The 19,765-nt window shown below is 30.7% G+C and overlaps 1 protein-coding gene across 4 annotated transcripts in view; it reads right to left on the reverse strand.

Annotated features, from left to right (window-relative positions):
- LOC113398418 (protein dead ringer) overlaps positions 1-19,765 on the reverse strand; it is a 111,122-nt gene that overhangs the window by 27,707 nt on the left and 63,650 nt on the right. For all 4 annotated transcript variants that reach the window (XM_026637164.2, XM_064217726.1, XM_026637173.2 and 1 more), the window contains one exon: positions 7,235-7,307. In XM_026637164.2, the coding sequence (XP_026492949.1) occupies positions 7,235-7,307 (73 nt within the window). The remainder of the gene's footprint in view (positions 1-7,234; positions 7,308-19,765) is intronic.

Below are 19,765 nucleotides of genomic sequence, written 5' to 3' on the forward strand. Positions count from 1 at the left end.
ATATTGAACAATGCTTTTTGGCGCGAATTAAATTTCGTTCATAATTCCGGTCATTGACCAATGGTTACGATTTTACAGCCCTAAATTCCTTTAAATCAAATCACTTAAATCTATTAACTGGAACTAAGTCTATTTAAATTCTATTTAAATTTTATGAGCCATTTCTATTAATATCTTCCTAAAATATAAATAAATCGTAAAATCATTAACTTTTTTTAAATATGAGAACTCATTTCTAAAGACTTGATTAAACGATTAACAGCCGAATGACCGAATAATTACTTAAAATAAAAAATAACAAGGCTGGTAAATCATTATTTCGAGGTTATATCTCGCTAATTCATCTCATCATTCACATCTCGATTAATCAAAGTTTATCTTACTCGGTCACGGCCCATATTGACTTTTATTAATGAACATTAAAAATATGCAAAACGCTTCGAACGTAAAACGAAAAGGCAGAACTTGATGGGCCGGCGTTTATGGCGTCGGAACTTATCAAAAAGTATTTATTAGAATTAGAATGATTTAATGCCATATTTTAATTCTAGGTTACAATCTATAATAAGCTTTTAATAATCGTATCTTTTGTGTTTTATTTGTATTGCAGTGTATTGTGTACCTACATTATAAATCAGTACGGCGTCAGTAATCAACCAGGCGTAATTAAATGTGCCAATCAGTTATGGTGGCGAGGATGATAGCAAGTTTTCGAGTTTCACGTCATATTTAGATCAAATGTTAACTAAAATAAAGGTAACTTAGTATAAAAACCAGACTTGCGTTATGTTTTATACATCCTTACATTATATTCTAATCATTAGCGTTCGAAAAAAATAAAAATAAATAAAAACATCCGTCTCTTTTCCTCGTTTATGAATTCATTGTGTGTGACAATGTAAGGTACATAAGGCGAAGTACATGTATTTTCTATTTTCAAATATCAACATTTTTAAAATAATGAATGAGTTCGTGTTCATGAATGAAATGTTAATTGTTAATAATATAACCGGGGATCAAAACGCGTCGTACGCTAATAAACTAATTTTATTGGTGCTGAAACAAAGAAACGTTTAAGCCGCTATAAAATATATTTATAGATATATTAACGTAGGCGAGACAATTTCATCAGAAAAATCTCGGGCGGCTGCTGTGATTTATTAATAATCTTTAAGATTACTATCTAATGCGAATGAAAATACAGACACAACTCGCACTTCTTTCCTAGTGATGTAAATAGAAAAAAAAAAAACATTTTCAACGTTTTTTTATAAGTATAAAATTGTATTGAAATTAAAAAGTTGTATTGTTGTCCAAAGAGATTTTATTTAAAAAAATAAATAAACATTATTAATCTCAAACTTTTACTTTTAAATTGAATTTTTTAAATACACTTTTTATTATTAGATATTATGGTAATATTTTTATGTGAAAGTTAGGACGTTGCTATTATATTTATTATAATGAGGTACTTGTAAAGTAACTAACGTCATTTAAATACCTTATAATTGCCATTACAGACTCATTATCTTCGGTTATTGTAAGTTATATTTTGATATCTACTATAAAATATTGGTGCATTTTTTTTAAATTACATAAACATATAGTAATTAAACCTCTTAATATAGTTTATATATTTCCTACGAGTCTACACAATAGGTCATGTACAAAAGCCACAGTACAATTATTATTCAAACTGTTCTTAATATTGATATAATGTGATTATGACAGAAACAATGAAAAATAAACGTTTCATTCTAAATTTAAATTTTAAAATAAATCATAATCATGTTGCGGTAAGACCGTTAAACTTTTGTGTCTGCTATTGAAATAATTCACATCAAACGCAACGAAAATAAATGAATTAAGTTTCGCCTGTTCACATCACTATCAACCTTGATTAATTCTACTTTTATATGTTTGTGGATAAGGCAGCTGTTTCGTTTGATCGCGATACGCCACAGTCGACAGAATGTCTCTAGAATTTTTCACAACGGTGAAAACACGACGAAAATAATCGATCATAATCTTGAGAATTCCTCGGAGTGAAACAATATTATTCGTTTAACGCTGCGGAATTAGAACTACGCGTTATTAATTCGAGTTGAATTTAGTCTGTTCCCTTGACAGTTTTAAAATATGCACTCTATTTTATTTTATCGTTTGGAAGAACGTGTAAAACAATTATGTGTTGCAATACGAAAAAAATACAATAAATATTACATTTTTTTTAATATGTTATTCGATGCTTACTCGGAGTATTAAAAAAGGCAACTAAATTAAATTACGTTTATCTGACACAAAGTCATTCAGTCACTTCCCTTTTCACGTCATTCATTCATTGGACGCGAACATCGACAGACTTGTGCGCTTCTGTTGCTCTGGTACACTTCGTAAGCGTAAAACTACTATCACATTCGTCTTTATTTGAAAACTTTTTTGTTGCAATGACTGGGTGATATAGTATTAATTTATTGCAATATACAGAAAAAAAGCATGACAGCAAAAGAAGTTGCAAAACAGAACAGATAAAACGAATACGAATTTCAAATAAGATTACTGGAGACGTCATAATGCTAATTTTTTTTTATTATTTGTTCCCAAATTGAAATATATAGCAGCGCGTCACAGAAAAGGTTTTTGTATATAATACATGGCAAACAACTTCTGCATATAGTTTTGCTTGTACCATATAGAACTGGTAAGTGAATCCCATGGTGCAACAGATTAAAACGCATACTAAGAATATTTAAATAAATACATGCGATATTTTTTTTAATCGCTGTATTTTTTAACTTGGGCAGAATGAAGGCAGATCACCCTGCATGACTGGCGCGTTTTGTCCGTTATTGGCGCGAGATGACCGTCACAATGTTGCCTGCCAGTGCTATCGACTGACGTTTACCGATTTATTACAAACGATCTGTCAAATGTACTATGTTGGTTTACTGTTTCAATTTTAAATAAATACATTATACTCATTTGCATGTGTGCAGATATTATACATTATTTTTTCATTATTTTTATTTTATCCTTATCGTATTATAGGTTTCGTTTATGATTAAACGTCATTCTGTGTTGAAGAATAATAAGATGTTAAACATGGGAGTTTTATCACATAAGATCAATCAAATTGACCCAAAGTCATGACCAGAAGTTTTATAACACGGTTACTGAATGATAATTTAATAATCATACATACTACAATTCAAACCAACGATGATTCTGAATAAAGTCAATTTAGTTAATCTGACTTTTAATAGTAAAGAAACCTAAGATATCTATTGAATCACCACATAGACAATTATGAGCGTGGACATTAACAATGTTATATTTGGGTCATATATCGGTTTTAAAATTCAATTTCCAGAATAAATACGTGTCAGGGATATACACCCAATTAACATTACTTACAGATAAAAATATAAAAATTTTATCTCCATTTTTAAATATATGTTGCAGTCAGAATAAAAATGATATACATTAATAATAGTCGAACATTGCATAAACTAGCCAGTTGAGTATAAAACAAACACTTCAATAAAGTGTAACATTGCAGTGACAATCGCAATCATCAATCTTCGCCCCAGTGAGATCGGACCGATCATTAATTTAGTTATTTCAAGCCCCGAGGTGACAATATGCTTCAATGAAACGCCGAACGAATTAAAAATTTCATTAAATTTAAAAATTAGTGGTGCATTATAATGCGTTCTTTTTAAATTCCGAACCAATTCTCATTGATAGATAATTCGAATGCATTATTTTCAAATTTAGAACGTCGAAAATAATTGTAAGTACGTTTGTAAAACTTGCGATAGAGAATTTTAGAAGTTTTCAAATAAATCTTGGAGAATTCTTAATTCTACGATTGAACCATTTACATTGGAATTCGGAAATTCCAAATTTAAATCTAAATCAAATGCGTCGCTCATTCCTCTATTTATAAGACTTATAATGCTATAATATTTTTTAATGGTAGTTTTATTTTTCTAAATCAATACAATGATTGTCATACACGACAATCCATGTATAAATTATAAACGTTAATGCGATAGTTATAACTTTTTATATTATAATAAGATTCCAGTTAATCCAGTTACACTTCTAGAACACTATGCATATCGGCCCTTGTATTCCATCTTTCATTCAAAATCCATTTGAACAATAATTGTTCCACGCCCATATATCGAAGTCCCGTCTAATCAATCAGTTGGAAATGAGCATTCGTAGCTAAACAGACGCAAACAAATGAGCGCATAACCCAAAATCGAATTAACTAAAGCTAGTTTAAGATACCAATTAAACCTCTAACAAAGGCTATCCTCGATGACGAAGAAAAAAGTTTGATAGATCCACTCTTTAATCTAATCTATGATCTGCTATATTGTAAACGATAAGCAACTCTATCATGTATAATGTAATGTTCAAATTAAGTTGACGTACAAGGGTTAGACATTTGAGAAGGCTGTTGGCACAACATCTTATATCGATTAAACAGATAATTAATCACGGGAAATGAATCCGAATGAGATGTTATTAGTTATAGTATACTCGCTATTAACAAGCGAAACAATACCATCGCTTGTACAGGTGGTGACATTTGTTTATTTTTTTATTTTAAATTTTATTTTGAAGTAGATCTTTAAAATTAGGTACAAATTAAATGTTTCGGTTTTTATACAAAGCGTAGAAAGTGTTTTTTTTTAAATATTTAAAATCGGAAAACAATAACGTTTAGTAAGAACTAGGAATTAATAAATAAGTTTGAATTTTTATTGTTAATTTTGTTTAATATTTCGCAGTACGCAGTTGCACCCTGTATAATGATGCAGACAGAAGCGGGTTGATGGCCGATCAATCAGTTACTAACGAGTTAGTCACGTGGTAACTATCGTCTCCCCACCTCGATATGAGAAAATCGAATAAAGACGCCCAAAAATTAATCGGTTAAATCGAAATTATAAAGAACGTTAAAAGTTAATTGTTATTGTTGAAAATAAACATACTGGCTCAAGTTATATGTACACTTGAAAAATTTTTTAAGTATTTTTTTAATATATCGCATAATCCTACTACAACCAAAAACTTTGAGTCGGTATATAAATAATAAAATAGTAATCACTTTCATCTCTCATGTTGCAAATAATTAAATAGTTAAATCGATAATTGCGATTTACATGAATCGATTAAAGAACACCCACATCGATATCCCGATTAACATTACCATAATGGTTTGTCGCTTGCCTTAAACTAAACGTCTGAGATTGATTAAAAACAAAAAAGATATAGTGATGTGATGTTAATTTTTTTAACGGTGATGAAGACAGAGTGCCGCGCAGGCGCGGGGCGTGTCGGGTTAACTTTCATTACTCATGAGCAATAATAAATGATAAAACATTATTAATACGAGATCAGAAATGGAGGCTGGCATAAGGATAAGCTGGGTCGAATAAATTAATTCTAGTAATTAAAATACGAGTAAATGATCATAACGAAGTAAGTAATTGACAATAACCAGAGCTATGAACGGACAAATTTTGCTTTTGTAAGTTCACAGATATTTATTGACTTATTAACTAGACAAATAATTATGAGGCAACGAAATTTATTCAAATACCTCAAAGTTAATACGATTAACAAAACATCGATTCGATTCGATTCGAATTGGCTCTCGATACAAATCGTGAAAGAAAAACGACGATTAGTTTCGCTGTTATCGCCTCGCGTAATAACAGCCAGAAGTTTATTGGCCGTGTTCTGAAGTGATAAATTGAATAATAATTTATTACGTACCAGATAAGACCCGGTTCGATTCCGATTCCTGATATCACCAACGCGAAGACTATTGCACGGCCGTGTAAATATTATTTATAACATTTATTTCAATTATGACAAGTCGGACAAGGATGTACGATTAACGAGCCAACTCGTAAAATAGTTCTGAAGTCACTTATTAATTCCGATTTATGGGCTATATTTTATCAGCTTTTCACAAATCTTAAATTTTACACATAACCCGTTATAAATGTCAAATATACGAAAATAAATATCAGGCTGTATTAAAAACTATCGATGCACTAAAAACATTTCAATATATAGATTTAAATAATAAATGAACAGGATAAATTTCACAAATCTTGTGAATCAAAAATTATAAAACAACACAAACATAACAAATATTAATAATAATATGACGAGAAACATAATCTATCCAACGACAACGATGGCGCTATTAAAAAGAGCGATCAATTAAAGATGGAAAGAGAAAAAATATAAAAATCCACTCAAAGATCGAGAAAGACGGACATAGTTATCAATCAAATCGCGCATGCACACGATCTGAACGCTCGAGGCGATTAACGAATCTCAAGCTTAATTATTTCTATTATGATATTTAAAATATAATGATTATCTTAAATAATACAGCGCGTATGGCGAATTCCCACAGTGGAAACAACGAATGTATTTTAACTCATGTAAAAACATTACCAGTAAAGATTTATGCAATGAATGTTAATACAAGAATATTGTGCCTTATAAATAATCTTACAAATCGTTAAGCATCTTATTCATTTAATTTACGATTTAAGTAAAGTGTGGTCCAGTGGCTAGATCACGTGTTCAGTGTTTATAATTCATCTCGCTTAATGCTGAGGTTGTGTCTGATGAATGTCTGTGTGTGTCCTATGTGTATCAACTAAACCACATCGAAGCAGGGAGGTGGACTGAGCTTCCCAACAGAACAGGAGACCTTAGCTCAACGTTGACTTATTAACAAGCTGTTATTTATTTTAAAAAAAAAACATAATAATAATAAGTTGAGATTAAGAAATAAGTTGACACATAAATGTCAAGTAAGATACATTTTAAATAACACTCGTAATACATTCTAGATATTTCATAGTCGAGCTAATTACGTCTAATAGTTCTACATAGACGACGTACGGACATCGTTAATCATATGCGATCTTATCACCCATATGTCGATCCCCACAATATAAAACAGTTTGTAAGAGAAGATAACCTATATCTGATTGTCTAAAACCATACCACCAAGACCTCCCAGATACAACGTCTGCTCCACTAAAATAGCTCATTTTAATTCGGACATGTTATATAAAGGATCGTCGATCGTGGATCGAACATTGAAATCTATGATAAATTACAAGTAATATCAATTGGTTGAGAATTAATCAATAGCAATGATTGTTGGACTTATGTGGGAACTTACCTCGCTTTTGCATGAAGGAAAACAAATCATCAAGGAATTCTTTCCTCTGCGGCTCATCGCTTATCTCGTACAACTGTAACAAAAACAAAAATGAATTAATAATTATATCACATAATTATATAACATCAATAAAATAATACCTTTCAGATTTGAAGAGTAATTCAAAAAAAGAATAATAAATTAAAACACTTGAAGATCACGATGCTAAGTGTGGGTAGTTAAAAATAAACAAAGAAGTGTCAATCATAACTATTTATTATTAGATGACGGTAATCGTGGCCTGAAAACTATACTCAGACGTGAATAAGACAAAGACGGCAACAATGAAACGCTTATCACGTGTATAATATGAAAAATAGCAACGTTATCGAAGCTAGGAATAATGAAAACATTAATATTCACAAGAGGAAGCTAACGGTGCGCAGTGGCCACGTGCGCCGGGCCCGCATGTCCGGAAAAAAAAACATCGCAAATGCATTACATTTCTCATACATTCATGAATAATCTAGCGACGAACATGATAATACTCAAACGAGAATTTGAATATCAACGAGTTGGAAAGATCGGGTGGGAAACGAAACTTAGCCGGCAAAGCTAGCAATAACATTCTTGGTTCTCATGGAGTCGTTGGAATATCATTTTGATAGCCAATTGTGAGTACATGCTATAAGCATTTGTCATGAAGAGCTTGCATTGGATGTGGTGGATTAAGCTCTTATTCATGTCCTTCAGATGTTGGAATGAGCTTCAAAACATAAGATACTTGGAACTTTGTCCATCAGTGGGAGATACACATAAATATTACTATTATTATACTAGAACATATTAAAACACCAGACGATTGAGACGTTCAAAGCGACACATTTTCTTGTTAACATTAAGTCTACAGATAATATATCAACTATTAGTTATTTTTACTAAAATCGAAAAAGAAGTATGTTTTCAAATCGGGAGTATTCATTCGAGTATTTATGAACCGATTTTCATAATTATATTTGCTATGATTACAGGACAGTTCTAATTTGTGGTTTCTGTACCGCGAAATGGGCATATCCCATTTCATTTGAATCGGAAATTTTTAAATTTATTTAGCGTACTTATATAATTACAGACATTTTTTGGATGAAAACATTATTGTATTATTATATATTATAAAACGTTCAATTGCAAGGCCTAATAGCAGCGATAAAAAAAGTTTTTTCACAATTAGACTAGCAGATCTACTTTGTATAAGCGATACACCCCGTTGCCACCGCGCATGTCATTGGTAATAATTGCCCCGATATCCGGCACTTAAATGTACTGGCAATTTAAAATAGAGATAAAACATATCACTTACATACTATGACGATAAACGGTACATTGAAATAAGCGAAGGAAAATTTATTCGGTTTAGCGAATAATTAATAGTCTATCGAGTCTCATATAGAGAATACAGGGAGATCTATATTTTGTTGATAACATTTTACAGTGAGTTACGTAATACATTTCATTTTACTTGTCTCTGACCTATCTATTTACTCTGTGGAAATGAGCGACTCGAACTCTTAATTACTCCCGACATACAATGTTGACAAAAATATTTGTTAAGGTAGAAGTAAATAAATATTTCACTTTATTTTTTTTAACTATTGAGATGTTTTATGAACCTTCTCGATACGTATTTAGTTATTGGGTTTTTCTATTTAATCTACACTATTAATCTATAAAATAAACTGACATACGACATGTAAATGAAATAGTTAGGAGTTAAACGACTTATTAAATTAACATCACCATAAGAAATTCTACAGATAGTTTACATAAACCAACATTCATTTAAAATCATGTCAAAACAAGCGTGTCAAGACAAACATCAAAGACGCCGAATCAAATCTATAAGCACGTGACATCAATATGGGAAAAACCGTTAAGCAAACGTACATCGTCCGGTTTACTTCGAAACGGGCAAAAGCTCATGGACGCGGCGCCGGAGAATCAAACACGAGCTATTTGCATTGAACGAACAATTACATCAGGGCACTTAGCGGCGAGACGAACTGGGCCGTGTACGGACAGCGAAACGCCATTTGACACTTCCTGTTTCCTCTCCTTATATTTGAATACTAGCTTCATTAAAACATTGACACATTCGGGTCATGGCACGCGAAAAAATTTGCATTAATGCGTTGCTGACATTTTCTTTACTCAACGGTGACGTTTCTAAGAACAATTATCAAAGCTTGCCCTAGTCTCATTTATAAAGGCAGGCATTGTTCGAAGAATACAAGTGACGACAAACTTAAAACACACGACTAAGAATTTAAATGAATAATTATCATAACATAATTAAATTAATATAATGAATAAAACTACTACTTCCTTTTCCGAAAGACGAAAAACGATGTTGTTACTTTGACGCCGTATTTTGACAGGGAGATTGGATTAAAAGATCATCTTGACATGTTTTTAAATATAAAGGTTTGGATAGATAATAGAAAATTAATGAATGTTTATATATTTTGTCGTAATTAGTCATCGCATATTTAAAACATCGTACGTTTTATCTGAAAACGACGTTGTACCAATGGTAGCATAGACAGCTAGACAAGATACTTTTGTCGAAAATGCCAAAATGTGTAGAAACGGCTTAAATATTTTTAAATACTAGTTGTCGCACGCGGCTTCCCTCGCGTTTTAGGGGTTGGTTGTCAAGTGTTAGGCAAAATAAGTAGCCCATGTCCTTCCTTGGAGTACAAGTTTGCTTCATACCAAATTTCATCAAATTCGGTTCATTGGTTTGGTAGTGAAAGAGCGACAGATAGACAGATAGACAGACAGAGCTACTTTCACATTTATAATATGTATTAGTATAGCTTCATCTCGACTCGAATGCTTCTATCTAAGACCGATGTGAAGAAGTTTATGTGAAAATTGCCTAAATACCGGGAGCGATGAAAAATTTATTTAATTTAAATAAGTCCAATTTTCATCGGCCTTTGCTAAGCATTTATTCGTAATGTGTGTCTGTCGTCATGCTTGAAGGGTGTTACTAATGATAGCTGCCGGTACTAGCGACATAAACGAGTATAAAAATTTCAATAATTAACCAGCTTAAATTTAAGAAGCAAAAGGTTACATATGAATATACATACATCCATAAGTTCCCAAGCAACGACACGGTTCATTATATATTCCAATTATTACAAAACAGACGTCGAAAGCGCCATAAAGATTTCAACGGCCACTCGATGTGAACAGTTTGCGGACAAATTATTGTATGAAACGTCAGAAATATTATCATAACAGGGTCGCATTGTCGCCCACCGGCCCGTCAATATTTGAATCACAAAACTCGACTGTAAGCCGCTTAATCCCTATTGTCGTGGACCAATTAACGACTCTCCCCTTCCGCTTGAATAAATAAATAAATAACGCAACACCGCTATGATAGAGATTAATAATAATATTTTGACGCGTCGCCAGCTTTAAATGTATTTTGTTATATTTTTATAATTCAAAATAACGTCTTTAGATATTATTATCCGAAAAAAAAATGTACGAAATTGTTAATTGCCTGTACCGAGTTATGTAAATATAATTCTAACAGCACATTAAAAATACTATTAGGAGTAAAAGCGATCAGCGGTAGCTTCGGAAATAATTGATCTCCAGATAATATTATAGATGATATTGTAGTAAATTCGATTTGCGAAAAGGTTAATTCAATGTTTAAACAATACATGAATATATATAAAATATAAGTTATAACCGTTAAATACCCTTGAATATACACGTTATAATCCATGTATTAATTTATCAAATGCATATCCATTCAATTAATGTTTCTTGTTATTTCGTCATTTGTATTTTATAAAGACAATATAAAAACTATATTTTAATGATAAAGTATTAGATATATTAATTTCACATGCAGTTCTCACGTCTTGTTCTCTCACCGCATCACAAGATAAGTAACGCATGAAAATTGTAGAGATCTAGGCAAGATGTTCTTTATTACGTTTCAATCGGCAACTTTCGGTTAAGAAATAATTGTGCTAACTAAAGGCTGTCTTGGTACTCTCTCTATTTAATTTTTATTCTTAGATAATAACATAACTAAGTAACATTTTAAATCAAACTTTAATAAGCTATTATGTGTTACATTAAGTTGAATATTTTTAGTAAATAAAATCAATGTTTACAAAACTTAGAATTCATGAAATCACCGTGAATTCACTAAATATTAATCAATTTTCAAATATAAACGACAGAGCTCAACCATTTTGTTATAATGGCTATGCATCTTCAGTTTTTATATTAATCAGTTAACTTTATGTACATTTTGTATAAGAGATAAATCCTTAATAAGAATCGCCATTAGACAGTCCAAGGCTTCTTTATAAGACATCTAACAGCTGCAATATTATTTGATAGACTATTGTATTCCAATCGATACGAATTGCGTTACAACCTTCACAGTACAATGTAGCACAGTAAACCTAATTCGTTTGAAGTAGTGTCGCCTCATAATCGAAATTCGAACATTATCATTTAAAAAAAAATAAGAAAACAAATGAATGTATATGTTTCGAAAATTTCTTCTAGTGGTAACACTGAAATTCATCGTGAGTTACAGGAAAAAAAATCTGGTCCCAAACAAAGGAGAAAAAGTTACTGTTCTGTCTGTCCATTTATATATATACTCTCGAAACGGAAATTTAATGAATTTTCAAATTAAGTTGCGTTAAGTTTATAGTGTTAAACTATTTATTAAATACCTATATTTCATAGATCATTTTACAAATACTATTTTGATAAAATTTAGTCGTAATAATAACTTAAAAATAATCTATCCAGACAAAACAATTAGAAATTAATAATTCAGATATTACACAAAATATTTCATTATACAATGAAAAAATACATAATAAAACTAAACAGATATAAGGTTATTTAAATGTATAGTTTAGTTATACAGATAGAGTACCATAAACCTGTCTTGTGATGTAATGATTTAAACGAAATGAGTTCGTGATATTGTATTAAGACGATTGGTAAAATTAATTCAATTGTAATTTCATGAGTGACATGATAATAGAAGGGCTTTTACAATAATTGTGTGATATATATATGAATACATTTTGTACATACAATAATAATGACGTTTAGTACGTCCGTTTATTTGATATCCAGTAACCTAAGGTATATAATTACTTTAAGATTTGCGGTTAAAATTCTTTATTGTGTGAAGTGTTGAACTACATCAGATATATCATAAAATAATTTAAATAAAATCTCTTCAACATAAATATGTGAAGACAAACGCGCACGGATGAGAACACTAAAGTACAACGGCACGCCGCCTCAAGACAATTTCAAATTGCTAGCAATAATTCAACGTGTAATATAAGAGGGATGGGTTTATAAATAAACTCCGTACTCACTAGTAAGTAAGACAGCGTTTATGGAAATGCCGTGGATTTACACTTATTGAGTTTGGTTAAATATTGAGCTGAATTTGATGAGCCTATATACATTTATTTGCCCTAGGCTCGGCGGCGCTAGTACGAAATATCATTACAAGTTACTTGAACGGTGTCTTTATGTAATAACTTAAATAAACCTGTGGGAAGACGATTTGCGTAGAATATATTTATGACATTAGTAATTTAATTGTATCATAAATTATTTAAATCTTGCATACTCAATACAGCCAAGTTCTATTAAGAAATATTTATCAATCAATATATAAATCCGTATTCCGGTATAAAGGATGAGTGAGCCAGTGTTATTTTAGGTGCATCTTTGGTATCATATTTGTAAGTACCTACCACATACGTATACCAATATGAATATATTCACTCTGATACTAATTCAATACAAATCTAAATTACTATACAAAGATTAAAAGTCAAAGAACGAATTCCAAAAACTTTTACTTCAAAGCATCCAAAGAAGTCTTACGTCAAAATGAACAGTTTTTATGATAATAAAATTATCGATGTTAATAAATATTCAAGCTATTGTTTTGTTATATTGCAATTTCCTGTCATTTCACACACACAACAATGTAACCTCCATCAAGCATGGCTGTAAAACGACGCACCTTAATGTCTTGTCGTGTGTACGCGAGCTATGATAAGTTGACCTATTTTCAAACCAATCGCTAGCGTATCGCATTTAGTCGTAATTATATCACCCAGTAGCACTTTCCGTTGACAATGATAACAGAAACATATTTATAACCAATAACATCATTTATATTTTTGTAGTAGTAGTTATGTAGGTGAGTTCCGAATCATCTTGCGAGCACATAACTATACTTTACCTTGTGAAATTATTCGAAGAAGACACAGACACAATAAATATCCTGATATAAATGTTTACAATTTACCATTTGAAGTATATTTAATCCTCTGTCTTTCAAAAATCAATGAAAATACTGTAAACTCAAAATTAACAACATCAAATCAACAACAGCTGCGACTGAAGGGTTGAGCAAAAACGCAATGTGACGCAAAGAGCGATATGATAATAATCCTTTGAGATCCACAGGTTTGTCTAGTGGTGATCAGGTATTTCAAGTTTATGTGTGCATAAGGTCCGCACGAGACTTGATTAATACGTATTAAATAATAGTCTTTATATGGTGAGGCAAAAAGGGAGTTATAATCTCGCTCCATGATCAAGGCAACTCCAGTGACAAATACATTAAAATTGCTTAAAATAACCACCCTTACTTTAGGACACACAACGAGCGTAACCGATTAATCACATGTCATCGGTAGATATTTGTAAATTTTTGTTTGTGTACAGTCAATCATAAATGTTTTGCCAGTTAAAATATTAATAGATAAAATTTTAATTGAATTATTGTTAATATACGGTTATAACATTAAAATGACGAACAATATAAGTCATTCCAATTGGTGAGCTGTATTCGGTATTTGCAATCATAATCTTAGTATAACATCGATAAATCGATAATTTGTAGCCGAGTTTCATGTAAACCCTTCGTGTTTATTTATATACCGAAGTCAATGTAACCACAAAATGTTTTGTCACGATCGTACTTAACTGTACCAGTAATCGTGAAGTGTTACCACTTACGCAAAATATAAATAAATCGTAGATGAAAATAAAAATTGTTTGTGTGAATGTATATTATTTCCTTTGTGTGCGATACTTTTCTACTCGAACGATGGCGTCATAGAGAATCTTAAAATGTTGTCATTGATTAACTTTCGATACATTAACAAAGCTAATAATTAAAATAAAATTATATATGATTAAGAAATTGATATAGAAAATAAACTTTCTAAGTTGCTAGTTATAAATTACCTATTTGTTTAAATGTAAGTTTATCTAATCTATGCAATAGAACTCAAAGTCATTTCGCCAATGACACGTGAAATTTCACAGAAGTCCTGAACGTAAACCGCAAGGATTAAAGCTAACTTCGTAGGCGACAACGCGCAAGTGTGTGCGCCACACAGGTGCACCTCACTAGATTTCATTTTTATTCCACTATTAAATAATAACGATCGCTAATGGCCGGTTACTATGTTGAAGAAACGATTCGTCTTCATCGATAGTATATCTGTCTTATTGAAGTTTATGTAATTTTATCAAAAGACTACCATCTGCTACATTCATTGGTACTTACTTACTAGCTGTTATTTAGTAATCGATTTACCTTCGATGTAATGTTAAGTTAGCGTTAAGTATTAAAGTTACAAAACAAATAATCATATGTAAACAAAAATTGAAATTAACTTATTTATGGTGTTTAAAATTAAGGTAAACATGAACAACACTGTCGTTACTTGTGCAACATATGTTAGGAGTTAAGTTTCATAGTACTATGTCAAGCCACTAATACGATTTGCTATACAGATCTGGCGCAATCACTAGTTCAAGTTGCTATATATGTACACCTTGCTATACCTAAATAGGTACCTATATAATAAATACGTACAATTATTTTTCAAATATTTATTAACTATTTACTTTTTAATATCAAGGTGTCATATTTGTATCTTCACATAGTCAATAATAATACGAAAATAAAATATTTAAACTCAAACCTATTTTACTTGACTTGTGTTAACTATCATGGGTTAATAGGTCACGTAACAAGTTGAAAAACGGTAGGCTGACTATCAATTGATGCAAACTTTATAGTATAACGATCCTAGATATTAAGTTTTGTAAGAGAAGTTAAATATACATAGTTTATGTCATTTAGACTAATACCAACGTTATGTCCCTTGTACATGGCATGGCTTGGAAGTCCAACCTTCAAACGGGAACAAAGCAATAATGAGTAATTCTTAATTTAAAATGAAAAAAAAAAATCAAAGGAATTTATTAATTTATCTTTTAATTCGATGTACATTTAAAACTATAACAATGTTGAGAATATATTAAAAATGAATCGTATTATAAAAAAATAAATTTCCGTTACAAACATTGTAACAAAATAATAACGACAGCCGGCGCGACTAAGCGACAATCGTAAAACGGTAAAAAGCAATCAATTTCAAGAAACACCTTAAATAAGCGTTACGAAATTTAAAGAGTTTCAAAGAAGTAACAAAACTGAGTGCTGGGAGAGTCAGTGATGGCAGGTGCGGATTCTCAGTTTCGTTGCTTTAACTGAATTTAATGAGTTAAGCAAATACGCAATCAACGCTCGGTTTAATTTACTAGCGAGTTATACAGATTGTCGCTATTTTAAGTGCGTTGAGAGTTCAATAAAAAAATATTTAAAAAATCTTAAAGTGATGAAACGTGATATGTACGATTCACTTTGATTTTACCCATTTTCATGAGACATTTTTATCTTAAGATTCTTATCTTTATGAATATGTAAAACAAATTATTTTTAGAAAATGTCAATTAAATCGTCATTGATTAAATTACGTACAAACTTTTGCATTTATAATATTAATCAGATTTTTGCGAATGAAAAGTAGAGCGGATTAAATTAATAATTAAAATCGCCTCAGCCTGTCACTTAAGGAGCATAGACTAAATGAGTTAATTGTTACACGGCAAGTCAAAGGTTGTTGACCGCTGAAACAAAGCCTCAATTGATACGAGTGTTGAAATAGTATTCAATGGATTTCAACTAAGGAGCGGCAGATCTCCATAGATAGGTATAATTTGTCCGCTTAAAACACTTACCAATAGTTCGTAGCAACTTACAGCTGAGTTTTAACTTTTTTTTAATGCATCAAAAAAAAGGAAAGTTTTGGAAAAGGTCGCAAAGCCTAGTAGCCTAGTTTTGTTTACAGAAATTAAGAAAGACATCGTCAGGTAACTTCTTGTATCGGACGTTTTACGCATTTATATACATGGAAGGCTTTACTTAGTTGGGAGATGTATTTGTTACTTAAAACGGCTCCTCGCGATTATTAATCTAATAAAATAAACAGAGCTTGGCTGAATTAGAACATGCAACAGAAAATAAATCTTGCTTTATAACGAATTAAACCGTCCATCCTGAGAACGATATCTGATAGAGCGGCCGGTCTTCGCGCTAACTGACTCGCAACCGAGTGTTTACATAAAAATTAAACTTCGTTAACATTCATTCTCTCTTAGATCAATTGACTTCATAACATTGATAATGATTTTTAGAATTTCAAGATAACTTAAGCTAACTATTAAGTAAATAGCCAATAATACGTATGTATTAATAAAATAACATTTATTCCTTGACTTCGTTCGTCACATGATTTATGTGTGATATACAATCTAAATATAAATTTATATTCGCACCGAACCTTAAACATAATACAGCCATAGTATTTAAATATATACTATAAATCATAAAACACTATAAAACAAATAATAGTAATTAAATGAGTAATTATTTACAAGTTTCATTTTCAATAGGAAATATATTAAACGATAAAATTACTTATGAAGATTTATTAGCATAATTAAGGTACCTTGATGTATATATTAAAACAGTTTATATAAATAACAGCTGAGTTTAAGTGTTACAAGAATTATATATAGCATATTTATTATGTATAATTCTATATATTAATACGTCCGCTGTCCATCCATAATGGGTTGCCGAATGCCGCCCTAGTATTATTCCGGCCAAATAATCTTGTTATCGTCAAAAACAATAGAATGCCTAGCCATTAGCGCATAACAGGAAATATTACGAGGTACTGGAAGTGACGTGAGCGATGCAGAGATACAAATTAAAACGTAGTTGCAATATGTATTAGTAATTTGTAGATATCATATTTGATTATTATCTGTAAATTTTAGGAATATGATTGAGAAAAATAAATGTCAATTATTTTGATGTTTGTAGCTGCCAAGTCCACATGTGTATAGGGATAAAATAATCATGATAAACCGATATAATGATTAATACTTATTTTCTTAATTTCGATTTATTATATAAAAATCTATTGACCGAACGTTTTTTTTTTGCAAAAAAATTATGTAAGAAGGACTTTATGTAGCTTTTATCAATTGTTAATATTAATATTATCATCTTGTAATAATGAAAACCGATCATCAATCGTACAAAAAGGCTTATCATTGAAATTAGTCTTGAGTCGCGCCAAAAAAAGTTTCACTTCGATAAATAGTGTTGCCACATCCAGTAATTGTGTTGCTACATATTAATAATTATCCTGTATCGAGTACGCCTCAAGCCGTGTACGCGATTACACGCCCTCCTTTGATCTCCAATTAGATGAACATTTTGGGGTTCCGCATTAACTGCCCCGTGATAGGGGAGCGATACATGCTCATAGACCCCTAATATGATGGGTGTGAATGTAAATACTGTGACATAAACGTAAAGAAAGGGTTGCTAAAGAATGCCTACATATCTCGAAAAATAACGAAATATTGAAAGAAACAAAAATAGTTAAAAAAAAGTCCTAAAAACATTGTCTTCTTTCTATGCCTCTAAAATTAGTAATTTTTTTTTTTAAATAATTTTGAGTCTAGTTATCTCTTTTCTTTTTTATACAATTTAGAATATTAAACGAAACAGACTATTCAATTCTATTTTATAATCAACAAAAATCGATGTATATTCTGACACTAAAATTTATAAAAACATTTAATCGAACTAAAACCACAAAACGCAGTAATTTGATAGGGTGTCCAATTTCAGACCGTCGTGAAGCTATAATCCGTTCTTAAGAGTGTATTACACACCCCATAATAATCTATTGAGGATAAAGCTCTACTCGGTGTGATAAGGCTGAAACCGAATAAATATGTAACATTTAAAAAAATTTAATGATATTTTAAAAAACTACACATATTTGAATTTCGAATCAATATAATATATATAAGAATTTTATCGTTTGATCATTCCACAATGGCGTTCGATATTATTATTCGAAATTCGAATCGATATTCAATGGTCAAAATATTAATGAAATACTTTTTATTTTACGAAAGTGGTGTAAAATAAAATTACTTCTATAAATTTATTATTAGTGAAATAGATTGAATGAATTCTTTACTTCAAATAGAGCTCGGGAAACTCATTCGAATCACTTTGACCGATAAATTGCGAAATTCAACTGAGGTTTTTCACGTTAAGCTGTCATTTGGGATTAGGTACTATATTGCGTCGAAAAAGAATTTGAAAAGTGTATTTTTTACGGCCTGACTTGTCACTGTGAATATTTAGGAAATGAATCATATAATATTAATGTTTTTAATTGAATTTAATTATTCATTTATGTGTGTTAAATTTTAGCTTCATTTTTTTTATACTTCTTGTAGACTTATGCAATTCTAGAATCTAATTATTTAACTGTAGTTTTTATACTGTAGGGACTGTTGATTTTCCTTCATTCTTCAATTGATTAATTAAAACAGTTCCTATTACTGATATAATTTTAATTGTATTTTCAAATTATTTCCATGACAATCTGTAGTTCCTGTTGTTGATTTTCGCATGTAAAAATTCCTACTATCAAATCTAAAAAATGATAATTCGCTAACAAGTGACGTATAAATAATACAATAAAATTTATTTCTATTATTTAAGCGATGATGAAAACATACATTATAATTGACTTTCTCGAGTTTTAAACATTGGATGGTATTTGTAAACGCCATATTGTCACAGCGCTGGTCGATGCGTGTAAATGGTGTTAGCGAGTGCATGCGAGATGCACACACACGCTTTCATTCATTGGAAAATAATAATTAGCGCTAAATTAAAACACGAATACATTTTTTTTAAAAATCTCATAGTCTTATGAAAGCAGACTATAGCAGATAAAAAATATATAACCTCTTGCAAATAAAAAACAGTTTTTTATTTATTTAAATTGTTTTAATTTTAGAATATTGGCATTCTTAATTTAAGTTCTTTATTTTTAAACGCTCTCGTGTAGAATGAGTCTATTATCTATATTGACAATGAACGGAAGTTTATATAACATGAAGTTATTAGTAGATAAATACTAATTGTCTGTGACGTCTTCACCTGAGAAAGACGTTGAAGGAATTTCCCGTATTAACACTTTGCATAAAGATCGGACT

This window comes from Vanessa tameamea, chromosome 18, assembly GCF_037043105.1.
Source record: "Vanessa tameamea isolate UH-Manoa-2023 chromosome 18, ilVanTame1 primary haplotype, whole genome shotgun sequence".
Lineage (NCBI taxonomy): Eukaryota > Metazoa > Arthropoda > Insecta > Lepidoptera > Nymphalidae > Vanessa > Vanessa tameamea.